The sequence below is a fragment of the Ailuropoda melanoleuca genome, chromosome 2, assembly GCF_002007445.2.
Source record: "Ailuropoda melanoleuca isolate Jingjing chromosome 2, ASM200744v2, whole genome shotgun sequence".
In the NCBI taxonomy this organism is placed as follows: Eukaryota; Metazoa; Chordata; class Mammalia; order Carnivora; family Ursidae; genus Ailuropoda; species Ailuropoda melanoleuca.
Genome location: NC_048219.1, coordinates 27,534,573 through 27,552,600, shown reverse-complemented (window position 1 = coordinate 27,552,600; position 18,028 = coordinate 27,534,573). Strand labels below are relative to the sequence as shown.

The 18,028-nt window shown below is 36.2% G+C and overlaps 1 protein-coding gene and 1 pseudogene across 11 annotated transcripts in view; both read left to right on the top strand.

The window, feature by feature from the left end:
• Nucleotides 1–18,028, top strand: part of TUT4 (terminal uridylyl transferase 4) — a 117,415-nt gene that overhangs the window by 56,350 nt on the left and 43,037 nt on the right. For 7 of the 11 annotated variants that reach the window (XM_034652635.1, XM_034652607.1, XM_034652599.1 and 4 more), the window contains exons 6-12: nt 591–679; nt 1,767–1,818; nt 4,551–4,620; nt 5,382–5,462; nt 6,407–6,533; nt 16,070–16,189; nt 16,366–16,578. In XM_034652635.1, the coding sequence (XP_034508526.1) occupies nt 591–679; nt 1,767–1,818; nt 4,551–4,620; nt 5,382–5,462; nt 6,407–6,533; nt 16,070–16,189; nt 16,366–16,578 (752 nt within the window). The remainder of the gene's footprint in view (nt 1–590; nt 680–1,766; nt 1,819–4,550; nt 4,621–5,381; nt 5,463–6,406; nt 6,534–16,069; nt 16,190–16,365; nt 16,579–18,028) is intronic. The other 4 variants (XM_034652656.1, XM_034652649.1, XM_034652628.1 and 1 more) reach the window with 1 other exon arrangement.
• Nucleotides 6,540–8,657, top strand: LOC117800200 (annotated as a pseudogene).

The window sequence follows — 18,028 nt, the reverse complement described above, 5'->3', positions numbered from 1 at the left end:
TATATATATATATATATAATATAATATATATATGTAATATATTTGATAGTCTGAAAAAGATGTAGGTTGTATGTTATTCGCATATATTTTATTATGTGAACTCTTCAAAGCCACAGGATTTTGTTTTTGTGTTCAAGTGACTAGGCTTCTGTTTTTTTAAAGAGCGTTGGCATTAAATGTCTGTGATCCCTTCACTATTTTAGTGCTGTCTCTTACATAAATACAAATATCTAAAAATAAATAAATGTAGTTTATGACAGAAGCTATACCTAGGTTAGTACCTTCTTTACTGGTACGTATTAAATGTTAAACATATTCTAGTCATTCCTAAATGAACTATTCTAAAATTTTGTTTAAACACTGGACTTCTATAAGTAATTTCTTCCTTCTTTGTCCCTGAATCCCGTAACTGAGAAACATTTTTATTATTTTGTTAGATCAGGTAGAAAGGATGTCATTCTTCTGTAAATGTTGTAACTAGAATTGGAAGACACAGAATTAAAATAGATGCATTTTTCCTACCATTGTTTTTTAAATTTCCCCTATTTACACTCTGTTTCATGCTTCGATATTTTTTCCTTTATTTCCAGAGTGTTCACTTAGGTTGTATGGCTCATCTCTGACTAAGTTTGCTCTGAAAAATAGTGATGTTAATATAGATATAAAATTTCCTCCCAGGGTAAGTAATATGAAAAACCTTTTTCTGTGTGATTCTTAACTTGTACTGGTATTTTTTTAATTGATATCTTTTTAGAGAATGTGTAGGGGACTATAAAACTCTGGTTTGTAGACTGTTACTATTATATTTAAAGGTTGCTTTTGGAAACTATTAGGTGTTAGACATAAGTGGAATAAAGAAAGGAGAGGAAAAAGAAAGCAGAGGAATGCAGTAAAAAACAAAGGAAAATGCTTATACATGTTTGATTATGTTGAACAGTTATTTCTTGTAGTAAGCAGTATAGAAAGTGAAAAGAGCTTTGAAATCAAACATCTGTGTTCAAATCTTGGCTGCAATGAGGAAGTTACTGGACCTTTCTGAGACTTGGTTTTTTAATTTCCAAAACAGGGATAATAACTTTATATTACATGAGATGCTGTATACCATTTTTGGGTAGTGTGTCTGGTACATTGTGGGTACTTTTTAAATAAGTAGTAACTTGCACTGCTAACATTACTTATTTATTGACCTATAAAACATTTTATATGATCGGTTGACATGTCTTATTGAGTTTTTTTGAATAATTTGAATGCTCAGAGCAGTTTGATTGAGGTGAAAATTTGATGTTTTAATTTCTCATCTGATATAATCATTTACTTGCAGTTAGCATATGATTATTAAATACTTTAAAATAGCAGCAAAGTACATATTAAACTAAGTATTTGACAAGCTTGTTAAGTAGTGTTTAATGTAAGCCTTCTGACCATGCTGCCAGTATCAGTATCTCTTAAATTTCCTATCTCATCAACTTCTCTTTAACAGTTATTTGGTAAACTTTCTTTTCCATTCATTTTGCTGTGGAATTCCAGAATCTTTTCTCATACTGATAACTACTAATTCTAGGAATATTGCTGGAATAATAGCACTACATTATTAGATTCTACTTCTGTGAGTAAGATTTGTTAACATAAAAGTAAAACTCTAATCTTTTTTCATTATTTTAAGATACAGAGCATGATTTTATTTAAATATTTAGTGAAATTGAATTCTCTCTAAAATATGCAACTTGAACTATGAAAGTATATTGATTTAATTTGAAATCTTTTAGATGAATCATCCAGATCTTCTGATACAAGTGCTTGGGATTTTAAAAAAAAGTGGTGAGTTTCTTTTTTTAATTTGTCTTTCTAAAGAAAAATCTTTTAGGGTACATGCAATGTGTTGTTTATATATGGCTGACCAAGTTAAACTAACACTCTTAGCATATATGAGTCATTATATTACATATACTTATGTATTTGTTGAATAGGTGTGCTACAAAAGTATATGTCATTAGATCAAAAGTATATTTAAAGTTGATATCTAAAAAAGTACTGCCTTTTGGGTAATTTAAAAATGTTAGCTTTGAATATTATGGGCATTTCTTGTGTAAAAGACAGAAAACCTATAATCATTAGGAGGTCATTTGATGAAGGATGATTTAGGGAGAAACTTGGGGGGGGGAAACGTCTGCATGCATTGAGTATTTTTTTTTCCCACTTAACTAATCTAATCATTTATATTTCATCAATCAAATCATACCTATTAAAAGTTTTTCAAATCTGCCTTGTCTGTTTGGATTGCAAATGGACATTCATATAGGTAAAAATACTTTTTAAAATAATTTTTTAAAAAAATTACAGAGTCTTAAACCAGGCCCTAGGTCATGTAGTACAATATGGAATATTATTTTCTTGTTTTTTATTTACTGCTTTTCTTGTTAAAAGTAAAAGATTAAGAGCTCAGGCTCTAGAGCCAGACTTTCTGGGCTCAGATTTTGGTTCTGCCATTTATCGGTTGTACCCTTTGACAAATTATTGAAGTATTAATGTTTCAGTTTTCTCATCTATAAAATAGCTATATATGTATATGTGTATTTATATTACCTTTTGATAAGATTGTTGTGAGAATGAAGTGGACTAAGCCACAGCTTAGACGTGCTTAGTTTACAGTAACTTCTTACTAAAGTCTTGCTGCTGTAATTATTACTGTTGTCATCTTAAATTTTCTGAATCATAAGTACCTTGCAAAAATATTTGCAGTTTGGCTTAAAAGAGATAGCTTATTGACCTTAGCCTTACCCTGTCATTGACTTCATAGTTCTAAACTTTCTCTCTCTCTCTTTCCCTGTCAGTTTTTGATTATTTGTCAGCTTCTTGTTCTCCATTTTCCTTAATTTAGTTTTTTTTTAAAGATTTTATTTATTTATTTGACAGAGAGGGACACAGTGAGAGAGGGAACACAAGCAGGTGGAGTGGGAGCGGAAGAAGCTAAGCAGGGCTGGATCCTAGGACCCAAGGATCATCATCTGAGACAAAGGCAGACGCCCAATGACTGAGCCACGCAGGCGCCCCTCCTTAGTTTTTAAGAGAATAATTTGGTCCAGTTAATCTTGTAAAGGGATTTTAGTATCGTTTTCTTTCTTAATAAATACTTGTTTCTTATTATACAAAAACTCTAAAGGATATTACAGAAAAGAAGTAGACATAGAGCTTTTACTTCTTTAGAATCAGTAGACAGTATCAACCTAGTAAACATTTTATTATTTTATTTTATTTATTTTTAAAAGATTTTATTTATTTATTTGTCAGAGAGAGAGAGATTGAGAGAGCACAAGCAGGGGGAGTGGCAGGCAGAGGGAGAAGCAGGCTCCCTGCTGAGCAAGGAGCTGGATGTGAGACTCAGTCCCAGGACTCTGGGATCATGACCTGAGCTGAAGCAGACGCTTAATTGACTGACCCACCCATGCATCATGCAAACGTATTTTAAATATATGACTAGATCATCTTAAGTCACATAACATAGCCTTACAAAATTCAGTTTGGTTAAAAAATTACTGCCTTTTTTCTTTTTAAAAATTTTTTAGTTCATTTTTTAATTTGAATTCAATTAATTAACATACAGTGTATTAGTTTCAGAGGTAGAGTTCAGTGATTCATCAGTCTCATGCAGTACCCAGTGCTCATTACATCATGTGCGCTCCTTAAGATGTCCATCGACAGATGAATGGATAAAGAAGATGTGGTGTATATATATATATACAATGGAATACTACCTAGCCACCTTTATGCCTTCGTTGTACTCCTTTAAAACTTCTATCCTGTCATCTACAGGATTGATTTGTTTATATTTCCAAACCCTTAATTGAGCTCTTTGTTTCTTATTCATTGTCATATCCACCACGCATAAAGCAATTCCTAGCATGTAAGTCTCCAGCACATGATTTTTTAATAAATTAATAATTCCAGCAAGTACTACTAAAAGCTTTTCTTTAAACCTCAAATGAAATAGTAAAAATACCTATTTTTACTAGACTATAATTTATGACATGGGGCCTATGTGGGCGATGTAGAGAAAGACTTTAGAGTGGAAGTGTGCTTTACCTTCTTCTTCCTTAAGAGCTTTGATTTGGCAGACTCTTCATATGTTAACAGGAAATGGGGCCAGTCCAGTTAGCCTTTTACTTGCATGGATAATTTAAAAGAACTAAACTGTCAGAGAATTGTAGATTCTCATTTCATGACTTTTTCAGAAATAAAAGTGGTGTTTGTTGTTTGCCTTATTTTTGAAGGTTATTTAATAACTGACTAGATTATATACTTACTAGGAAATATTCAAACTTTTAGAGATGTTAAGTCCTTTCTGATGTTATAATTTTGGACTCTGCCTGTGATTTGTGATATATAGCAAATGACACCAAGAGAAGTAAGAGATGCTGTTAGGTCGATGCTCTTAATGAGAAGTGTGTATTATCACAGAAGCAATGCGAGTGATTTTTAGAAGGATACTGTTGCTTAAATATTTGAGAGATGTTGACATTATCTTACTTGGTTTATTTTTTTTTCCTTATTAGTATTATATATAGATGTGGAATCTGATTTTCACGCCAAAGTTCCTGTTGTGGTCTGCAAAGATCGGAAAAGGTTGGTAATAACGAATAGAAAGTATTTTTCGAAATAACAACAATAATCAAGTATGTGATGAACATTTACAAGACAAAATTTTGTTTTAGATTTCTCTTTCGATAAATATAACTAAGCTAGTTTTTATTTATTAAGAATAAAAGCTTACTAAAAGCATGTGAACAAGAAATAGAATTACCAGTTAAAAACAAAACACATTAAGGCAAAACTTTTCAATTTTTTTTTTTCCTCAAGTTCATTCACCCAACAGTATTGAACATTTACTATATATTAGGTACTCCTTTGCTTTAGGGATACAAACATAAATAAGAAATAGCTACTCTTCTCAAGGAGCTCACAGTTTTTTAGAACGTAGTTTTTAGTTCACTGATTTGAATGAGTCAATGAAGACTAATCTTGCCTTTCTAGTCAGATGTCTACAGGATTGGGAGAGCAATGTGCCTGTGAAAAAGGAAATTGAAATAATCCTATTTGAGATCAATGTGGGAGACATGGAAACAATACGGAAATAATTGTTCTTTTACTGAATACTAACCTATATATCTTAAATTTTAAGAGTACTGTATTTTCTTATTCAAAGTTAGAAGGATATGTGGAGTTCTAATTCAACTTCATTGTTTTCTAATTAGAAAATTGAGACCTGGAGGAATTAAATGATTTGACCAAATTCACATCATTTAGAGTAAAATCGGAATTGGAGTGGAAGTATTCTGACATCTAGTGTTTTCTGTTTTTTTTGTTTTGTAATCACATTGTATCAGATTGCCTCTTTGTGGAACCTCAGATACATTCTTCTCCCTGCCACCAAAGTATCTCTGCTATAATTCTGTCACCCCTTTAAGGTAGCTCCTCTTTTTATTTACACATAAGCATTACCTGTGGGTTAATACATACATCCTTTCTAATCTGAAAGTAGCAATAAAATCATGAAAGCTTGGATAGGAAAAATTAGAGTCAAGAAGTATAGCTAGTCAGTTCCTCATTTCATTTTTTCTTTTTATCCTGTGCAAAGCAAAAAGAATGAACTGGGAAGATAATGTTGCACCACTTGACATCGATGAGATCAATGTTTTTGATATAAAACAAATTTTGCAATTTTTGAATAATTTAAACACTAAATATGGTTGACATTTATTTGTGAAGTACAAATGAGTATTTAAAACATCTTTATTTTATTATTTTTTTAAGATTTTATTTATTTGACAGCAAGAGAGGGAACACAAACGGGGAGCAGGAGAGGGAGAAGCAGGCATCCTGCTGAGCAGGGAGCCCGATGTGGGGCTCGATTCCAGGACCCTGGGATCATGACCTGAGCCGAAGGCAGACACTTAACGACTGAGCCACCCAGGCGCCCCTAAAACATCTTTATATGGAACTCTAGTGATGGAAATGTTTTATAGTTTTCAGTTAGCTCTCAGTTTATTAAAATTCTTATTTTTATTATGACTTCCTAGGTATTAAAATGTGACTAAGACAAACCATGAGAGACTCTGGACTCTGGGAACCAAACTGAGGGTTACGGAGGGGAGGTGGGTGGGGGGATGGGGTAACCAGATGTTGGGTATTAAGGAGGGCACATGTGGTGATGAGCACTGAGTGTTATACACAACTAATGAATCATTGAACAGTACATCAAAAACTAATGATATACTACATGCTGGCTAATTGAACATCATAATAAATGCAAAAAAAAATTATGGTGACTAGAAAGGATAGCCATAGGATTTGGAATATTCTGGTTTTTAAGATATTAATACAGTGAAATTTGTTTCTTTCTCATTCACAGTGGTTTGCTTTGTAGAGTGAGTGCAGGAAATGATATGGCCTGCCTCACGACTGATTTACTTGCTGCTCTTGGCAAGCTGGAACCTGTTTTTACTCCCTTGGTGTTAGCCTTTCGCTACTGGGCTAAGGTAAGTGGAACAGAAGAAAAAAGTACCTGTCTTTAAGGTAACTCAGGCTTTGTCCTACACTAACATATAACATAAATCTTAATATTTGGGGATAAAATGGTTATCTGTGCTACACAGCAAGTGATGTGGCAGGTTCTGATTATGGACGTGAAAATAAAATAGTCTTACAGACATAGAGTAATTTGATTTGTTTTTCTCCTTTTATGTAGTACAGAAATGTTCTCTTTCACATCGTAAGTGAGGCTCAAGTTTTCACTCTTAATGTGAATTAAAAGTTGTAAGGTATAAGTTAATGCATAGGTTTGCAAGGTTTTTTTTGTTAGCATCTTTTTTTCCCATCTCTGTCTTAGAACATTTTTCTCTTCTGAATTATTGATAACCTACAGCACTCTCTGATTGTGTAACTGCTGAGAATCAGTTGTTTCCTAAATTAGAATTAATTATTAAAGGCTGTGGTTCCCTTGTAGTCATTTCTTTGGTATGGAGGTAAGGAGGAGTAATAAAGTAATTACTGTTACCAGTCCGAATGACTAGAGAGAGTATAGCTTTTCTGTGTATGTTCTTATCAGTATAGTATTCATGACTTGTTATATTAGTGATGAGCAAGGATTAAGGGGTTAGTGGTGAAATGATAAATGAAAGCAAAAACTGCTAGAGAATTCTTTTTGGAATTTTTTGTTTGGACTCTGATATGAGGATTGAACTCAGAGTTGGGGCAGACCCCGGCTTGGTTGGTTGAGTAAGGAACAGCTTGAAAAGTAACAGAGATCCTAAGGTTGGTGCTTCTTCAATCAAGGCCTTTGTATTTGCTGTTTCCTTCATCTAGAATGTTCTTACCCCCACATTTCCAGCATGATCACTTTACTTTTTTTGTTTATGCTTAAATTTCACCTTGTCAGAGTTCCATGAATCACCTTATATAAAATAGCATTGCCTCCATCTTTCTCCTTGCTTTTACTGTGCTTTATTTTTTTCATAGCACTTGCCATACATATATTTATTTGTTTGTGATTTGTTTTCTTCCATGAAAATTGTGAACTTAGTGAGGAAAACCAATTCACTTATGGTCCCAGTGCTTCTTATTTTACTATGCCAGCACTTAGTATGCATTTAGTAAGTATTTATTGAATACATGCATAGCCCACTTTCTTCAGAAAGGGGATTTTTGATTTTTTCCTATGGAGGCGTAGGCAAGTTGACCTGACTGTCGTGAGCTAGTGTTTGAAGTTAGTATTGCTGCTGTTCCAGTGCTGAAGGCTGTTTTGGAAAGGCGACAGTGTCGCGGGTTCTGCCGCTGACTGGCTCTTTTGCAAACCAGTTGTACGGAGTTTCTTGTCTTGCCCCCGCCCTCATGGTGTGCGGGTATGGCGGAAGTACTGGGCGAGTGGGGGGCGAGTGGGTGTGCGCCGCGGGGCTGACGATGCACATGGCGCGCGGGTAGAGTAAGCATGTCTTTTCGAGGCGGAGGTGGGGGGCGGCTTTAATCGAGGCGGTGGCTTCAATCGCGGCAGTGGCTTCAATCGCGGCAGCAGCAACAACCACTTTCGAGGTGGAGGCGGTAATTTCAGAGGCGGCGGTGGTGGCAGAGGAGGATTTGGACGAGGTGGTGGCCGCGGAGGCTTTAACAAAGGCCAGGACCAAGGACCTCCGGAACATGTAGTTTTGTTTGGAGAGTTCCTGCATCCCTGTGAAGATGACATAGTTTGTAAATGTACTACAGATGAAAATAAGGTGCCTTATTTCAATGCTCCAGTTTATTTAGAGAACAAAGAACAAATTGGTAAAGTGGATGAAATATTTGGACAACTTAGATTTTTATTTTTCTGTTAAATTGTCAGAAAATATGAAGGCATATTTAAAAAACTGCAGAAGTTTTATATAGACCCATATAAACTGCTACCACTGCAGAGGTTTTTACCTCGACCTCCAGGTGAGAAGGGACCTCCAAGAGGTGGTGGCAGGGGAGGTCGAGGAGGCGGAAGAGGAGGAGGTGGCAGAGGTGGCAGAGGAGGTGGAGGCTTCAGAGGAGGAAGGGGTGGTGGTGGTTTCAGAGGAAGAGGACATTAAGTGTAACAGCTGACAGAGAACTTCCTACATGATCTACTTCTGCGGATCAGAAACTTGTTTCTTTTTTTCTTTTTTTTTTTTTTTTTAAAGATTTTATTTATTTATTCGACAGAGATAGAGACAGCCAGCGAGAGAGGGAACACAAGCAGGGGGAATGGGAGAGGAAGAAGCAGGCTCATAGTGGAGGAGCCTGATGTGGGGCTCGATCCCACAACGCTGGGATCACGCCCTGAGCCGAAGGCAGACGCTTAACCGCTGTGCCACCCAGGCGCCCCAGAAACTTGTTTCTTGAGCAAGTCTCGAAGAACTGGTCATTTTCTGATAGTGGAGCTAAGATGTCAATGCCGTGCAAAAACGAGTGCATAGAGTATGAACAAATGTTTTAATGTTTTGTAAAATGTTTGGAACTCTGTGGGTGCTTAATAAATGGGCAGTTTTCATTTGAAGCATACTTGGAATTTTTAAAATAAAGTGTTCTATTTCTTTAAAAAAAAAGGGGGGGGATTTTTAACCCTTGGAAGTGACTCAGAGCACTGAACCGTACTGAGGGAGAGTGAGTACCTCTCTTTGTTTATTTCATTATCCCTTGTGCCTAACGTTCTATAGAAATTTAGTGCTGTGAGACACATGAAAAAGTGTTCGAAATCATTAGCCATCAGGGAAATTCAAATCCAAACCACATTGAGATACCACCTTATGCCAGTTAGAATGGCAAAAATTGACAAGGCAAGAAACAACAAATGTTGGAGAGGATGTGGAGAAAGGGGAACCCTCTTACACTGTTGGTAGGAATGCAAGTTGGTACAGCCACTTTGGAAAACAGTGTGGAGGTCCCTCAAAGAGTTAAAAATAGAGCTACCCTATGACCCAGCCATTGCACTACTGGGTGTTTACCCCAAAGATACAGACGTAGTGAAGAGAAGGGCCATTTGCACCCCAATGTTCATAGCAACATTGTCCACAATAGCTAAGTTGTGGAAGGAGCCGAGATGCCCTTCAACAGACGAATGGATAAAGAAGATGTGGTTCATATATACAATGGAATATTACTCAGCCATCAGAAAGAACAATTACCCAGCATTTGCAGCAACATGGATGGGACTGGAGGAGATTATGTTAAGTGAAATAAGTCAAGCAGAGAAAGACAATTATCATATGGTTTCACTCATTTATGGAACATAAGAAATAGCAGGGAGATCAGTAGGAGAAGGAAGGGAAGAATTGAAGGGGGGGTAAACAGAAGGGGGAATGAACCACGAGAGACTATGGACTCTGGGAAACAAACTGAGGGCTTCAGAGGGGGAGAGGAGAGGGGGATTGGGATAGGCTGGTGATGGGTATTAAGGAGGGCACATATTGCATGGAGTACTGGGTGTTATACGCAAACAATGAATCATGGAACACTACATCAAAAACTAAGGATGTACTGTATGGTAGCATAACATAATAAAAAATAAATAAAAAAAGAAATTTGGTGCTATGAGATGGAATAAACCAATTCCAATTCTAGTTTTTATAAGTATTTATGTGATTTTGAACAAGACATTTCACTTGAGCCTCAATTTTTCCATCTGGAGAAATTATGTCAAAGGTGATATGAGATAATGCATAAGAATGTACTTTGAACTCTAAAATGCTACACAATTGTTTTAATTGGCAACTGAGATTATTAAAACAATAGTAGGTCAACAGGAATAAGAACTGGTGCAAAAACTCTAACCAGGGTTTCTCAGAGTGTGGGATGAGACTGGTACATGAAACATAGCTGTCATTCAGGAAACTCAACTCTGGGGAGGTTATTGGTTTCATAAGGGATGAATGACTAAACACTTGCCCCTTGGATGGTATTTCTTAATTATGCCCTAATTTTCTAGTTATCATAAAATAGTATCAGTTTTCACAGATGTTCTTTTATTCAAGTAGGTAAACTGTTAGAAGAATATAAATCAAATAAGTTTTTTTCACTTGGGAAAAAAAACGTGGTCTATAAACTTGCTTTTTTAAAGTGGCTCTTGGAAAAGAGTGCTCAGACTTATATGGACTCTAAACTTGCCAATGAAGGACACTAAACATGCCTACAAAGCTAGTTGTAGAGTAGTTCTTTTCTATTTCCTACAGAACAGTGTATCTGATTTTTGGCAGTTGTATTAGTTGCAAAGAGCTTTTTTTATGGGTTTTTTTTTTTTTCTGAGTTTATTGTAAGAAACCTAGAAATAATTTCTGGTATATTTTTCCTCTCAAAGATTTTTTTTTAAACAGCTTTATTTATCTGGAAGTTTTAAGCCACATTGCACATCTTGTAATAAAGCACAGATTTTCCACAATTTGAGGCCTTAGAAAAATTCTAGTATATGAATATAATTTATTCTTGTAACTGATGTAATAAAATTGCTGTTGACTATTCTCTGGTTGTCTCCTCCTCTTAAGTAGCTATATATTTAGCATCCCAGTAATAGGAAATGGTTTTTTAGTAAAGCCTCTTAAAACACTTTAGCCTTATCAGTCTCTCATAGTCAGGTTTCCTGACTGAGAGCCACTTTTTGTGGTTAACATAAGAATTAATTTTAGCAATATTTGACATCTGAAAGAGATCCCTGGAGATAGCTACATGCAAAAAAAACTGGACCACTCTCTTACACCATATATAAAAATAAACTCAAAATGGATTAAAGACCGGGGCGCCTGGGTGGCTCAGTCGGTTAAGTGTCTGCTTTTCGCTCAGGTCATGATCCCAGGGTTCTGGGATTGAGACCTGCATCCCAGGGTCCTCGGATTGAGACCCACATCAGGCTTCCTGCTCCACGGAGAGCCTGCTTCTCCCTCTCCCTCTGCCTGCCGCTCTGCATGCTTGTGCACACGCATGCCCTCTCTGTCAAATAAATAAATAAGATCTTTGAAAAAATGGATTAAAGACCTAAATGTGAGACCTGAAACCATAAAACTCTTAGAAGAAAACACAGGCAGTAATCTCTTTGACTTTGGCCATAGCAACCTTTTTCTAGATGTGTCTTTTCAGGCAAGGGAAACAAAAACAAAAGTAAACTGTTGAGACTATGTCAAAATAAAAAGTTTTCATTCAGTGAAGGAAGCCATCAAAAAAACCCAGAAAGGCCACCTTACTGAATGGGAGAAGATATTTGTAAATGACATGTTTGGTAAGTGCTTAATATCCAGAATATATAAAGAACTTCTACAGCTCAACACCAAAACACCAAATAATCTGATTAATAATGGGCAGAGGACCTGAATAGACATTTTCCAAAGAAGACATATAGATGGTCAACAGGCCAACAGACAGATGAAAAGATGCTCAACATCACTAATGAGGGAAATGCACATGAAAATCACAATGAGATAGTACCTTACACCTAGTCAGAATGGCTAGTATCAAAAAGATAAGAAATAACAGGTGTTGGTGAGGATGTGGAATAAAAGGAGCCCTCTTATTAGTAGGAATGTAAATTGATGCAGTCACTGTGGAAAATAGTATGGAGGTTCCTCAAGAAATTAATATTAGGGGCGCCTGGGTGGCACAGCGGTTAAGCATCTGCCTTCGGCTCAGGGCGTGATCCCAGCGTTGTGGGATCGAGCCCCACATCACTCTTCTGCTATGAGCCTGCTTCTTCCTCTCCCACTCCCCCTGCTTGTGTTCCCTCTCTCGCTGGCTGTCTCTATTCTCTCGCTGGCTGTCTCTATCTCTGTCAAATAAATAAATAAAATCCTTAAAAAAAAAAATTAATATTAGAAGTAACATTTGATTCAGTAATTCCACTACTGGGTATTTACCCAAAGAAAAAGCTATTTTGAAAAGATATATGCGTCCCCATGTTTATGCAGCATTATTTACAATAGTCAAGATATGGAAGTAACCCAAGTGTCCATTGATAGATACGTGGATAAAGAAGGTTGTGTGTGTGTGTGTGTGTGTGTGTGTGTGTCTAGAGATCTTGCTATTTGCAAGAACATGGGTGGACATAGAGGGTGTTACGCTAAGTGAAATAAGTTAGAGAAAGACAAATAGAATATGATTTCACTTATGTGGAATCTAAAAAACAAAAAAGCAGGAACAGACTCACAAATACAGAAAAGAAACTGGTGGTTGCCAGAGGAGAGGAGGGTAGGGTGATGGGCAAAATGGGTGAAGACAAGTGGGAGGTACAGGTTTCTGGTATGGAATGAATAAGTTACATGAGTGAAAGGTATAGCATAGGGAATATAGTCAATGGTATTATTATAGTGTTGGTGGTAACAGATGGTAGGTGTACTTTTGAGCATAGCATGACATATAGAGTTGTTGAATCATTACGTTGTATACCTATTATACTTCAATTTAAAAAGTTCTTAAGAAAAAAAAAAGTTCTGAGGACCAACTGACAGGTAATAAAAAAAAATCTCATACAAAGAAAAAAAGATCCTTGGGTTTTTTAATTTTTATTTTTTATTGTACGTATAAATACAACTTGGGATGCCTCCGTGGCTCAGTTGGTTAAGCATCTGCCTTTGGCTCAGGTCATGATCCCAGAGTCCTGGGATTGAGTCCTGCATCTCATCAGGCTCCGTGCTCAGCCGGGAGCCTGCTTTTCCCTCTCCCTGCTTCTCCCTCTGCTTGCGCTCTCTGTCTCTCTCTCTGACAAATAATTTGATTTATGCTTTGAAAAGATCTTTCTGGGATAAGGAATACAAGGAGGGAGCCCATTAATCAGGCTGCTCTAGTATATCAGCCAGAGGTGGTAATGGTCTGTGCTAGGTTAGAATGGATATGAAGCATAGTAGACAGGTTTGGGATAAGTTTTGGAGGTAAGACTTGCAGAGGTATTGGTTATGAGAGTTTAGGGGAAGTGAGTAATTGATGAGAACTCAATTTTTGGAAAATGAATACAAATTTCTTAGATAAGGAGATGGTACCCCTAAAATGTAAAATCATCTTAATTTAATTTTCAAATGTACAGTAATTTCAATTAGAATCACCAAGAGTTTTTAAAAATTTGATAAAATGGTCTTAAAAATGAGTATGGAAGAATGTTTGAGAATAGCCAAAAGAATTCAGAAACACTAGTGAAGGGGACCTACTTTACCACTATAAAACTGTTTATTCAAGTATATGCCATTGGCGTAGGAATAGACAAATAGATTGTGGAACGGTATAGAAGGCCCAGAAGTAGATCCTAGTATAAATGAAATTTTAATATAGGAAAATAAGTAAGTAAGTAAGTTTGATCTGTGCTAATTGACTTAGAGGAACTTTGTTGGTGCATTGTTAAGGGAGAAGAATAATACACAGAGATGTGTATAAGGCACAATTTCGGTAAAAAATAAAATATTTCAGTGATAAAACAATGGTTATTTGATAAATGGTGCTGTCACAACTGTATTTTTCTAAAAATTTTTGTTTTATTTAAATTCAGTTAATTAGGGGTGTGTGGGTGGCTCAGTCGTTAAGCTTCTGCCTTCAGCTCAGGGCGTGATCCCGGTGTTCTGGGGTTGAGCCCCGCATCAGCCTCCTCCGCTGGGAGCCTGCTTCTTCCTCTCCCACTCCCCCTGCTTGTGTTCCCTCTCTCACTCACTGTCTCTTTCTCTGTCAAATAAAGAAATAAATAAATCTTTAAAAATAAATAAATAAATTCAGTTAATTAACATATAGTGTCTTATTGGTTTCAGAGGTAGAGTTCAGTGAATAACTATATTTCTTGAAGAAAATAGTGTTGGATCCTTAGGACACTAAATGCAAAAATGAATTCTACTTAAATGAAAAATCAGAATTTTAGGAAAAAATTTAGGAGTATATATATGTACTATGGTTTGGAGAAACCTTTTTACCATGATAGGAAACCTAGAAGCTGTATAACAAAAGCATGTTCAACTATATATACAATAATATATTTTATATGATAAAAGGTACCTTAAATAATGTCAAAATAAAAACATTGGGAAAAATAACATTGTTCAAGTGCATGTGTCAGATTTGAAGGGTTATTAACTAATAAGTTGATATGCAATGTATGCAAATAGAAAAATTGGCAAAAGATTCAATAGGCAGTTCAGAAAAGAGCAAATCTAAATGGTTAGTAAACATGAAAATTGTGTAATCTCAGCATTGAGGAAAGGCAAATTGAAGTAATTACTAGATAATTATATCTCACACATCCCATTAGCTTTTTTTTTTTTTTTTTGATTATTTATTTATTTATTTGACAGAGCAGGAGAGCACAGGCAGGGGAAGTGGCAGAGGGAGAGGGAGAAGCAGGCTCTCTGCTGAGCAGGGAGCCGAATGCAGGGTCATCCTAGGACCCTGGAATCATGACCTGAGTCCAAGGCAGTTGCTTAACCAGCTGAGCCACCCAGGTGCCACCCATTGGCATTTTTTAAAAGTAATACTTAGTGTTGGAAAGTGTTATGTGTACACTCATGTTACTGGTGAAAGAGGAATTTTGTAGTTATTTTGGAAAAGAATCTTATTCAAATTCAGATATATCACACATTTTTATTTTTATTTATTTACTTATTTTTTTTAAGATTTATTTATCAGAGAGAGAGAGTACATGCAAGTGCAGGGGTGGGGAGAGGCAGAGAGGGAGGGAGAGAGAAACCCAAGTGGACTCAGCACTAAGCACTGACACAACATGGGGCTTGATCCCATGGTCCAGAGACAACGACCTGAGCTGAAACCAAGAGACGGATGCTTAACCGACTGTGCCACCTGGGCATCCCTCTATCACACATTTTTTAAATCCAGCAAACACATTCTTGGGAAAACAGCTCATATAAATAAGCACTAGTAATTGGGAAATATATATAAGGATAAAACAGCATTGCTTAAAGTGGCAAAAATTGGGAACAAAATGTGTATGTCCTTGGGTGGGGAGATTATTGAGTTGCCATCCAGATCATAGACTTACAAGCATTTGGAAGAATGTTAGGAAAATAAGTCAGTCAGTAAGTTAGATCGGTACTAATTGACTTAGAGGAACTTTGTTGGTGCATTGTTAAGGGAGAAGAATAATACACAGAGATGTGTATAATATACAATTTCGGTAAGAGAATGACAAAACAAAATCCTTCCTGCATTTATATAGAAAATAGAAATATATAGGAATACATTTGTATATGGTTATTAGAGTATAGAAAAAGGCATGGAAGAGTTTATAGACGATTGTTAACATTGAGGCAGAAGTAGAGGCAAGGTAAGAAAATACTTAAAAAATGTGTACACAGTAAAAGCACTATGTATGATATTCCATTTAACTAAAATATGTGTGTGACTTTATATGCAATAAAGAAATGAATGGAAAGATTGTCACCACTGTGTTAGTAGTTTTTTCAGGGTGGTGAGATTTCAGGTCATTGCTTATAATTTTCATTGTTTAAACGTTTTAGAATGATTATAGTAGGAAAAAAACAGCACTTATATCATGAGGGCAACAAAGAAAATTAAAGCTAATGGTAGTACTTTCTCTGCCTTTGTTTTGCAGTTATGCTATATTGACTCCCAGACTGATGGTGGAATCCCTTCTTACTGTTTTGCTTTAATGGTGATGTTTTTTCTACAACAAAGAAAACCCCCTCTTCTTCCTTGCTTACTTGGAAGTTGGGTAAGCATGAATTTGTGACATATATGTGCATGTATATATGTAGTTGGCTCTTACAGAGTGCTCTGTTCAGACATTTTAAGCTGGAATTCTGGTTTGTTTGTTTGTCCATCTTTTTGTTTGTTTTTTTATTTTTAAATAATTTTTCCACTACCAATTTGGAATGCCTTTTTATATAGATTGAAGGCTTTGACCCAAAAAGAATGGATGACTTTCAGCTGAAGGGCATAGTAGAAGAGAAGTTTGTGAAATGGGAATATAATTCAAGTAGTGCAACTGAGAAAAACTCAATTGCTGAGGAAAACAAAGCTAAGGCAGACCAACCAAAAGATGATACCAAGAAGACAGAAACAGACAACCAAAGTAATGCCATGAAGGAAAAACATGGCAAAGTAAGCTTTTTTTGTTTTTGTTTTTGGCTTTTCTATCTGTAGAATTTGTGATGCCTTCGATTGAAGCTCTTTAATAGTAGATTGACTGACTGACTTTGCATAAGCCTCTTGGCCTCATTTTCCTCATCTGTAAAGTGAGGGGTTGATCTGGTTTAGTTTTCCAGTACTGAGGTTCCCTAATGAATTTATACCTCATTTTGGAAGACGTGTATTGTGTGAATCATGTCATGGTAATTCTTCGTATCTTTTTCATTTAGACAAGGAAAATTTCCTTCAGGAGTTAGGCTGTGATCAAAACTTTAGCATATGGGAAACATGTTGCCAGATTGGTGGAAAAATAAAGGCCCTTTCCTCCATTAGGGGGTGGCTTGCTTTTTAATCATTCAACATTCATTTTTTAAGGACCTACTATGTGCCAGACATTATCTTGAGGGCTAAGGAACCAAAGATGACTATCCATGGATTGTTTCCTTCAGAATTCTGTGGTCTTCTGAAATAGACAGACATATTATTACAGAAATAAAAGTATTACTGAAATGACTGCTCTAGCTATATTGAATTATATATAGTTCCCTGAACATTCATTCTTAGTCCCTTCAACTGTCCCATTTTCCTAGACTTCTTTCACCTCACCTCTCAAACCATCAGTACTCAGCTAATGATTTTGCTTATTACTTTACTGAGAAAACTGAAGAAGTCAAAAGAGAACTACTGCACACTCCCAACCACCACCTGCTACTGTCTGTACTCACATAGTCTGCCTTGATGCCTGCTTTCGTAAAGGAACTTTCCAAGTTGCTATCTAATTTTCTCCACTTGTGTATTTAATCCTATCCCTTCTTGTTTATTCTAGAACACTGCTCTAGCAGTTCTTCTCTTTCCTTCCTAAGTTAGCAGTTTTTCATTCAATAAGCAAACATGCTTTTATATCTCCCATTTTAAAGAAAAATACGGACATCATTTCCCTTCCCAGCTATCCCTTTGCACCCTTTTGCAGTAAAACTTCTTGAAAGAATTGTCCATATTCACTATTTCTGATATCTGTCCTCTTAACTCACTGTAAATTTTTTCCCCTTTTTTTCCCAAAGATTTTATTTATTAATTTGACAGCGAGAGACAGCCAGCAAGAGAGGGAACACAAGCAGGGGGAGTGGGAGAGGAAGAAGCAGGCTCCTAGGGGAGGAGTGATGTGGAGCTCCATCCCCGATCGGGATCACGCCCTGAGCCGAAGGCAGATGCATAACGACTGCGCCACCCAGGTGCCCCCCTCGTAACTCACTGTAATCTGGCTTTGACCCTCATCAACCTACCAAAACTTGTATTGTCAATATCATTATCTTCTATATTGCTAATTCCAGTTACCACTTCTCAATTTTATATTTTTTATGTATCAGCAGTATTTGCCAGCAGATTATTTTCTTCTCTGAAAAATTTCTTTTTTTTTTTTTTT